The sequence below is a fragment of the Alligator sinensis genome, unplaced genomic scaffold (assembly GCF_000455745.1).
Source record: "Alligator sinensis unplaced genomic scaffold, ASM45574v1 scaffold736_1, whole genome shotgun sequence".
NCBI lineage: Eukaryota > Metazoa > Chordata > Crocodylia > Alligatoridae > Alligator > Alligator sinensis.
In genome coordinates this window covers 351855-362584 of record NW_005842561.1, presented here as the reverse complement: position 1 = coordinate 362584, position 10730 = coordinate 351855, and the positions used below count along the sequence as shown (strand labels likewise).

The following is a 10730-nucleotide window of genomic DNA, read 5'->3' as shown; positions in this document are numbered from 1 at the left end:
GCGGAGGGGCTGGGGGAGGGACAAGGGGTGGGAACAAAAGTAAACAGTGTTTACTTTCGTTTTCCATCGCAGCACCTCAGGCCACAGAAAATGCCTTGACGGGCTGCATGGCAGCCCGCGGGCCGTATGTTGGACAAGCCTGTACTAAAACATAATTTAAATTTCAAAATATTTCTTGTCCGTACTTGTGTTTTTTGGGTAGCATATAGAAATGATTGTATAATAGCTCAAAATAGTCTTACTCTTGTATATTGGGGGGAGGGGGTGCAGCGTGCGGATGCAAGGATGCCAAGTCCTGGGAGCTGGCTGGGGGGGTGGGAGGAGGGGGCAGAATGCAGTGGCAGTTGTCCCCCCTGGGTTTACAGCCCCCAATCTGATCCATGGTTACCCCCACAATATTCCACCTGGGGCTAAACCCCACCTCACTCCTACCTGGGGCAGCCTGTGCCACGCTCCCTCCTGTGCCTGTTAGCCCCAGCCAGCGTACACAGCTTTGCAGGGCAGCTTTACCGAGATACTGCACAGCTCCTGCTATGCTACTCCTGCGGGAAGCAGCTGCAGCCAGGCAGCTCCTGCCCCAGTGTAGGGCTCCAGTTCCTGGCCATCTTCCACCCACAGGTGGCTGCTCATTGTGCCAGGTGGACAGAGTAGGCAGAAGATGGCCAGGAGCTGGAGCCCCACATGCTAGGGCAGGAGCTGCCCAGCTGTAGCTTCCCCCCTCCCCCCAGAGCAGCACAACAGGGGCAGGAGGAGGAGCCGTCACTGGAGGACAGGGGAGCTGAGGAGCACTTAGGTGGCTGCAGCCACACTGGGAGCAGCCTTACCAGGAAACTGTACATACTGGACAGGGCCAGTGGGAACAGGAGGGAGTGTGGGTGGGTGCCCCCCCTGTGGGCCAGCTCTAAATCAGTTGAACAGACCAGATCTGGCCCACAGATGGTATTTTGCCAACTCATGGCCTATTCCCTAATTTCAATACCAATGAGTTGTGGCAAGCAACATGGGTAGGCATTTTGGAACAAAGAAAGGGCCAGAAGCCAGGACTGACCATCGGGGGCAGTAGACTACATTAAGGGCCCTCCCCTGAGACAGTTACAATAGGATCCTGAGGTTGCTTCCTTGACTGCCAAAACTAAAGCATGCTGCTGATTCTCCTAAGCTGCTGCAGGCCAAATTATATTCTTTACAGGCTATAGGCTGCCGACCCCTGCTTTATTCGAAGAGAGCATGGGACAGCCCTCTTGATACACACAGAAAAAAATTAAGAACTACTGGGCAACTTACATCATCCCCTTGCACATCAGTTGTTTACCCATCACCCCAAGTTTCTCAAATCTATGTTACCAATCTGTTTGTGTCATGGACAGATACTTTTGCCAACCTTTTAGGCTTAAAATTCAAGTTAGCATTTTAACATTAGCTCATCGTACCATCTTGCCAATGTTCATCCGTATCACTGCATCAGATTCTTAAACCTTCAAGAAGACAAGACATGTATGGGTAGTATGATGTTTTTCCTTTACTTCATTTAAGTGAGGAAAACCTCTTTCAAAAGCTACCAACCTCTTTTTTTTTTTTTTTTTTTTTTAAAAAGCTCTCTCAAAAGCTGCAGAAGATTCTACAACTTAAGACTTAAGTAAGGTTATTAACAGAACATGGTGTTTCATAATGTATAGGTTCCATAGGAACAACTGATACAAAACAAGTTAAAGAACAAAATATTAACTGAAGTTAAAATAAATTCTCTTTTGAGGAGACAAATATGAGCAGATTTCTTCAGGAACATATTATGCAACAGTGGAAGGAAGGAAGGAAATTAAAAGCCACATCACTGAGGGGAGTAAGCCAAAACATGCAGGTGGAAGAAAAGAAATCTATTCGTCTTGTTGCTCTGGGTGTGGAAAAATCTTTAAAACTTATCAAATGGTTATGCTACGGAACCTTTTTTTTTTTTTTTTTTTTTTAAATACACAAGCCAGACAAAATTAGAGTGAGATCAAATACACCAGTTAAAATATATTATTTTAATGTTTCAGACTGTTCAGGCAGAGGGGTTCTTAAACACTTTCATCACATCAATTGTAATAGCAGCAGTCTTGCTTGTTCTCAACAACCGCTTGTCTATGGATTTGGTCATACATCTTCCACTGTATTTGCTTACACATTAAACCAACAATAGGACAATTTAAACAAGCTAGGCATTCTCTCAAGCAGTGTAGCAACTGGAAGGAAAATACCAGAAACAGGTGACTATTCAACAGGCTCTTGACCATCAGCTACTGCTCTGTAGATACCAGTCATCTGCAAACTACAATTTAGAACTTACCAAGAAACATAAAACTGAATTAAAGCATGCAAGTGTATATGAATAATAATTTAAGCTACAGGTAATAGTTTCCAAAGAGGAATTTTTTCTACCTCTTTACATAGAGGACAGAAAAGCATGCAAAACATCTATAGCTACAAAAAAAAAGTCAGTATCTTTTAAAGTACTGTACCTGTTACATCTTCTGGATCTGTTACAACAATGTGCGCATTTAACTCCTGTAATTTATGGTGCAATTCTTCCAACTTCTTATTTGATTTTTTCAGCATATTGTCCACATATGCCAAGTTTTTTTTATCTGTTGTAACCTTCCGGAGATTCTCTGCTCCTTCCTTGATTTTCAGTTCCTTCCTTATTTCCCGTTTGATCCGATCCTTTATTTCATCCAATTTCTGTTGTACCATTGTGTCCGAAAAGTCCAATTTTTGGCCAGGGCTCAGATTTTCAGAAACCAGAAGACTTCGAGCATCCCCCTAAACGCAAAAGAAAAAAAAACCATAATTAAATAGAGAAATGATCTGCTTGATGATGCACTTTCCATATGAAAACACATGGCTTTTCTCCAAAAAAAAATATACTCAATACCTTGAGAAGCCATTTACTAACCACTACCAGCAGTCATGCTGCCCCAAAGAACCAACAAGCCTATAAGACTTTACACAGTGATGGAGTTGCATTTTACAACCAACAGATTTGTTTTACATTTAGTGACATCTTTACTGAGTCTATTTTTAACAGCAAGAGATTTAAATACCTCTAGATTTGTCATGCACATATGCCCTGCAGTTATACTCCTCAGAGCTAATGACCCACATTTGTAATTTTCCAGGATTTAATTGTGTGTTTTAATAGACTAAGTGGATCTAGGAAATAACGTTTCATTCTTACAATTACTAACAATGATTAATTCCTATACATTTACTAGAAGTTCAACAGTTCTACCCTATTCAACATTTAAGAAGTCAGAGCAACATTTTCAGAGATTTAGAGAAATACTGTTACTTTTATATTCCAGTAGTGTATAAGACAAAACGCGTACTCTATAAGTTTCTAATCTTACAGCTTTGCTTCTTTTCAAGCTTTATTTAGAGAGATTTTTAAACTAAAAGTTAGTTTTCCTTCTTACTACAGGTAAGATGGGCTAAAAGAGGGGAGAAATTTTCTGAGGCTGAACTTGATGATCTTGCAAGGTTCCTTCCAGCCCATAATGTCTATATAAAAAAAACCAAACAAACAAAAAAACAAAAACCCTAAACAAAATATGTTCCTGCAATCTTATAGAAAGGATGAGTAGAAAGTGAAATACACAACAGCTGCCAGGCTTACAGGTAACTGGGGTTTTCATAATGTTTTGTCCACGTGGACCCTGGTATGTGGACTTCGTGCACATGCAAAAAATCAGGATCTTCAGACTACCAGATTGCATTGAGGCCCTTGCCTCACATATTCATCCCTCTTTTACTCAGTGTGTGAGTGTGAGTATGAGTATGAGTATGAGGGGGAAGGGAGTGCAAGTGAATGAACAAGAACAAACCACTTCTGTTCTCTAGCTAATTCTGGATCCTACTAAAGATGGGTACTTAAGGCATGCAGATGGAAGCTAGGTTGAAACTTCCACACTGACAAAAAAAATATTTAGAACCCTAGTTCTTTTAACATGTATTCAGTCTTTAAGAATCTTTATCCACATGGAACTCATTAAACAGTGACTAGCCAGGTTATGAGGGGAAGAGGGTCTGAAGAATCTTTGCCATAGTTAACCAAGCTGTAATTGCAGAACAGCTCTCCCAATTTAAGAGATCTGACCTAGTCTCCCTTTCTAGGATATAATGTTGGATAAGTACATGGCCTGTAGAATAGCCACTTGTAGCTCAGGTTTCCTAGTAAGGAAGATTTCCTAAGCATGCTGAAAAGGTTTCCTGGGCTTGAGAGTAGTGGACATGTTGAAAGCTTAGTAAAAAGAGATGATACCCTACTGAAGAATTTAAGATGGAGTCTCAGCACTGCCTTCGTCCTGTGAAGTATAAAGGGTTTCTGTGTTCAAATTTATTAACCTCATGGACAGTGGTAGTCAACAGAGCTATGTCTTTGTTGACTTTGAGATCTCAGAACTACTTGGCAAGTTCAAAAGAAGGGGCAAGCCATAAAGCCAAGAACTTTAAGTGCAATTCTTAGGAGAAAGAAGCAGCTCCTGATGGCCAAGGTAGATGTGGATTAACACAAAACTACTTTGAACAAAAGCATCAGAGAACACAGCTGCGGGGCCTTTACTTTCAGTAAAACTTGGAATTTGAAAACCCTACAAAATTCTGTGGATTTTGTTGAAATGAGATGATTTGTAGCTGGACTTGTCATTCAATTACAGTGCAAGAGCGATTTATTTGATGACACCAAGTTGTGTGACAGAAGCTTATTCTGGGGTTTCCCCTCTGAACAGCCAGGCATCTACATATAGGTAGATGCATGCAACTTGCCACCTCAAGAAAGCATCTTAATGACAGGCATTTTATAGACTATTCAGGGCTGGGAGCATTCTAGTAAGTCTTTAAAAAAGTTATGGCTTAAATAAGCTTATACAGAAGGCTTCAATATATAGTTTTTCAGAATAGGTTTTCCTTGACTTTGTAATTTTACATTCATGAAGTGGGATCAAGACAATCTTTACTATTCAAGGAAGCCGTCACATGTTGTCAGTACCCTATCCTATTGCATACATGTAGGAAAAACTTGAATGCATGACAGAAGTCCCAAGTTCTCAATCACCTCCTACCCATGACAGAACTCAGCAGGTTTTAATCTTACTCTGTAATGCATTGTCATTGAATCGGTTCTGAATGAATTTAAATTTAGAGAGATTCTTCTGCCATGCTGAGAGCCCTTTTTTAGTTTAATTTAAAAAAAAAAAAATCTGACTAGTAGTTGACATCTGTGAATCTTTCTGTTTAAACCTAAACTTAGGAGAGCTGGACATCTCAGTTTGCTTAGCTTTGTGTAGAACAAAGTACAAACACCCTTGACAAAAACTCAGTACTGGAATCAGTAGATCTGTTACGGACCAATATCAGCACCTGATGCTAATTTTAATATCACAGGCAGTCACACCAGTCTCTTCAGCACAATAGAGAATTAAACCATCAGGTTGTCTTGCTGTCCTACCCTGGAGCAGTCAACACCAGGAGTATACCAATATATTCTTCCTCCTCTCTCCCTCTCACCCACCTTCACTCTCCAGAAATTAAGCAGAGGCCATTCTGATATTCATCCTAATTGCCTCTGCCATGCTAAGGCAGCTATACTACCTTCATTTCAGAGTATAACAGCACAGAGCAGTCTTCCCCCCACCCTACATATTCAACCATTGTAAGATTACCCTTTTATTTTTTGCATAAGACATTAAGTCACAGTCTGTGTACTGTGGCATTTTAGATAAATTAATAGGACACAACTTGCAAGAGGCTCATCTGGTAGTTCTCATGTTTCAATTCAAGTACACTATATCAAGCTCTTACTGACTTGTTTGCGCAGACAAACAGGTCAGCAGAAAGAGTAATTAAAAAAGTCAACAAATAACTTGATTTTAAAAGCCTTGCCAAATTGGAAAAAAACAAACAAAAATCAGTGACATTATGCTTTTAAAAGAGGACAATGCAGAAGTGCCATACACAAGGAATAAATTGCGTTTTACTGCAGTTCGCGTAAATTGCACCTGTGTATATGCACATGAAAAACTTCAGTGCTAATGTTTAAGAAGCTTCTTGAGTTGAAGAAAATTTGCTGTAAAGTTGTGGCAAAACAGGTGTGCCAAGAAACCGGACAGGTGAAATGAGATGACAAGGAATATTGTCATATATATATATATATATATTGTTCGAGAGAGAGAGAGAGAGAGAGAAAAGTGTGCCAGCTTCCTTCTCTCCCTCACATTCAGCAATGACCAGCAGGCTGGGAGGTATGCTGTAGCACCCCCCAGCTTCTGGCGTGAGCTACTACAGGCATGTTACTGCATTTCCAGAATCAAAAAGTGAGTAAACGTCTGTTCATTTGCTTCTCGGTTCTATCTACACAGTTTAGACTAAGCTGCAAAGACTGAATAGATTCAACCTCAGGCTTTTTTAAATGTACTTAGCCAAGATGTCCAGCCAGAACTAAGGTAAAAAAAAAAAAAAAAAAAAAAAAAAAAAAAAAAAAAAAAAAAACTCTGTTCCCTGTTCCTTGACATCATCCAGTACAGAGTTACTTTCAACTTTGCCAGTCATTAAAACACACCTGCACTCACCCATCCCCAGAGACTAACCTCAGCAACTTAACAGGCTGCTGCTAGAGGAATTCTTGAAAGGAAGCAGCCATGCAATCAGTCATGAAGGTTGATGGCAATAATTGCTTAACTGTTCTTCTTTTATTAATTGATATTACCCAAGTCCACTTGAGCTTAAGAAGAAATTTAACTATGATGGTGTCCTACATTTAGTGCATGGCTGCAGCAAGGTAAAAATACAAGGGAGGGAAAGCTCACATGCCTTAGGGCTTAGGTTAATTAAGGACCTCAAGACAGGTGCTAAATCTGTAGCGATACATACATCCTCAGTGCCACAGAAGTTGAGTGGACAGATATGTATGATCTCTGTACTGCTAAAAAAAATGTAATGTTGGGAGCACCACAAAAATGTTACTGGATGAAAAGGGAAGTTCTCTGAAGCATTAAGTTTTGTAGCACCACATATAAAGTCTGTACAGTGCATCCCAGCATAACAACATCGTTTGGTTCTCTCTGGTCAACCCCACATTAGTACTACAGACATCCTATATGATGTCTACAGACAGACAGATGCAAATGGAAAAAATATTTTGCAAAATTTAGTTTCTTTGCTAATAGTCTGGCTCCTATTTGACATGTCCTTTCGCTGCTGGAAATATAGGAAGATCAGAGAGGAATCTTGTACTGCATGGGTGAATTAGGCCCTGGTTCAAGTTTAGATATCCAACTGTAATGACATAGACTGCTTACAGATACTAAAGAAAAAACAAACAAAAAACAAACACCCCCCCCGCCCAACCAAGCGCGCTTTACTGGAAGCAGCAGCGGCACATTACAGATGCTGCGGAACTGGGCTGAAGTAAAGACAGGGTGCTTCAGTGGGGCTTTTTGGCACTTTTATCTAAAGCAGATTCAATCAGTTGTTAGATAAAACTGCCAAAAAAAGCCCGCTAAAGCAACCGATCTCTACAGATGTTGGGTGAGCTGGGTTGAAGAAACGCGTTGCCTCTTCTGGGCATGTGCAGGACTTGGCACAGAAATGTGCAGAGTTCAAAGTAAAGCACTGGAGGTTTTTTGTTTGTTTGTTTGTTTTTGTTTTTAAGTCTGCAAGCACCCCGAGTGGATACAAGCTCATCTCTGGCTGGCAAGCTGGCCATTTCAACACTGGTTCAAAGACTAACCAAAACAAACCTGCAATTTCTTCGTGCCAGACAAAAACTTTTTGGAATGTTTGCTAAAAATAATGGTAGCATTTTTGGCATACCTTAACTGTGTAGCTTTTTTTTATTTTTTTTTATTTTTTTTTTTTTTTTTGGGCAATCCTTATACCAAACGGGGGGGGGGACTATTACTGATGCCACCCTCTGAAATTCAGAAAGATCTAACATTCTAGCTGTTTGTATGGTAATCCAGAAACCAGCTGAATTTACTCTCATATAACCGTAGCCACTTGGAAAAATATATGAAAAAAATCCAACGTACAATGGAAATTTGAGAGACAAAGATCAGCATGAACTTGAAGACATGAGGGTATCAGTGGTGCAACTGAGTAAATGGAATCTATTTCAATTTAAAATGACACACTCAAATGTCCAGCAGGAAAATGCAGACCTACAGTCCAGGACAAGTAGTGGGAGAATGCTACACACTTTTTTGATAGCATGATGCATCTATATTGTTTCCTATGAGAAATAAATTGTATAAAATAACTGAAAGGAGGATTAAGGTTTCTGAACAAGTTGTAGTGGGAGTTCTTGTAGAGAACAAGGAGTCTTAAGGTCCCATATGCTTTATGGCAGCTGATAGGCAAGATAAAGAACTTATTCCAGTGGCTCTCAATCTAATTAGACTCAAAGCACTGCTCATAAGATTTAAGTACTACCTCAGAAAATACTAGCACTTTGCTCTTACCTGTTTTTCAGTATTAAACAAAGCAATTTTGTAGCAAAGAACTCAGGAAGACCACAACAGGTCTGAATGTTTTTAATACCATGGGATTTCTCGTTTGATCCTGCAAATCATGTATAGATGTTTGCACACCTAGCAGTGATAATATTGTGTAGCACCTGTAAAAAGACCTCATAGCACCTCATTGTGCTACAGCACCCTGGTTGAGAATCACTGACCTGTACTATTCACAAGGTGCTGTTTAAAGCATGCGCACACAGTTGTTACCATAAAAGGGGCAGGACTTTACTGTGTCAGCTACTCTGTGATAACTGTGTCTGTATACTTCAAACAACTAACCCTGTCAAATAAAGACCACACTGCAGCAGCTTAGCTCTCAACTAATTCAGAAAGATAGCTTAGCTACCACAGGGTAAGAGCAGGTACCCCAGAGCAGCTGGTGGACAGCAAAGCCCCTTTTGCCACTTGGTAACTAGCTTCTGTTCCTGTGCCCTTAAATATCCTTCTCTTTTCATGACCTGATCTCTGCTTTATGATAAGCATACTTTATCAACCCTATTGTTGGAAGAAGGGGTACTGAAAATGAGAATAAGGAAATGCTAGCATGTGGCATACGTGCTTAGGCTCTACCTTGAAAGTGGTTAATATTTTACAGCAGAAGTTATTAATATTAATCCTCAAAAAAGTATTTAATGTTTTGGGTTCAGATAATTTTTTATTTTTTTTTTTAAATTGCACAAATTTAGTATTCAATGATTTTCTATTAGTCTTCTCCCGTGTTGGTTTATTCTTCAGGCTATTTTTAATTTATTAAAGAAGTTTAAGGGAAAAAAAGCAAAATGCCAATCTGTTATGTAGTCTGCCATCATAATTATTTTATTTTGTTGATTATTCCAACACTGAGAATACCTTTAAATCTAATTAAGTAAAAACAATTGTTTTTATTCATTCTCGTAAATAACCTGAGCTCATGGAGACAGATACAATTAAATTTGAGACTAAGCTGCTGCTAGCATGCATTCAAAATTTGCCTTTGAAAAAAAAGAGTTCTACATGAAAATTCACAGTCACACTAATGTACAATGGTTTGAAACTCCTCACTTTCATGTTCCCCAGCACTGCAGAACCATCCATACAAACCCAGAGTTTGAAAAAAGGGGGGGGGGGGGGGGAAGTTGTTTTCCTCTTTTTTTTAATTATTATCCATTTTAAGTCAGGTGGTTGCCAAAACTCTCACAAGTTCTTTATAGAAATTCTTCCATCCTACAAGTCTGATTTTAAGAACAAATCTAGCCCATTACAACACTTTTTTCCCCTGAACTCCTTCAAAGAAAAGTGTGATTTATTGTCTACATTATCAAGCAAAATGGCCATGATTTCAGCACCCACCCAATAATAACCACCCCAGTTCCCAAAGTTTTTATAAACTGTGGTATTAGTTTTCCAAGATAATGTCAGCAAATCAGGATTTAAAATTTAATCCTAGTCACAGTTCTCATCTTTGTGACAACAAGCTATTTAAAGTTACAGATAACCATAATGCATTGAATTACACATGGATAAATTCAATTAGGATGCTGACTTAAATGGGGTTTGGTTCTCATGAGCTTTCAGATTAGTTTCTAGCTATCTCTCTAAAATATCAGGACAATGTATGCAATAATGTGTCCTTTAAGATACAAAACCTAGAGACTGTTCCATGTGCAAACATTATACAGGGAGTAGATACAAAGGAGTGCCAAAGTCATGCTTATCACATTAGGGGATTGGAATAAGTAATTCAATAATGTTCCACCATATACATATACTCCAGTGACGTCTAACACTCCCTATTCTGCTTCTACCCAGACCTAAATGCCATTTGTTAGGGCCATAGTCATTGCTGGGTCACACCACTTTCTGCTAGCATTAAAGCAGGAGGATGATCTCCTTTTCAGATATCTAGGGAGATATATAGGGAGTAAAAGGAAGGCCCAGGGCAGTATAGGACCACTACTGAATGGGGAAAAGGCTGAACTCCTCGATGAGTTCTTTGCCTCAGTGTTCCTAAATGGGGGGCAAGACAAGTCTCACAATGGGATTGTAGAGAGGCAACAGCAGGGCGCCAGACTACCAAGTGTTGACCTTGAGATGTTGCAGAGTCACTTGGAAGGACTGGATGCATTTAAGTCGGCAGGCCCGGATGAGCTCCATTCGAGGGTACTGAAGGCACTGGCTGACGTCACTGCACAGCCACTGGCA

At 39.8% G+C, this 10730-nt stretch overlaps 1 protein-coding gene across 2 annotated transcripts in view; it reads right to left on the bottom strand.

Moving 5' to 3' along the window:
* PKN2 (protein kinase N2) overlaps positions 1-10730 on the bottom strand; it is a 76890-nt gene that overhangs the window by 56688 nt on the left and 9472 nt on the right. For both annotated transcript variants that reach the window (XM_025214021.1, XM_025214022.1), the window contains one exon: positions 2499-2799. In XM_025214021.1, coding sequence (XP_025069806.1) covers positions 2499-2730 — 232 coding nt within the window. In that variant the 5' untranslated portion in view covers positions 2731-2799. Of the gene's footprint in view, positions 1-2498; positions 2800-10730 lie in introns of those variants that run through there.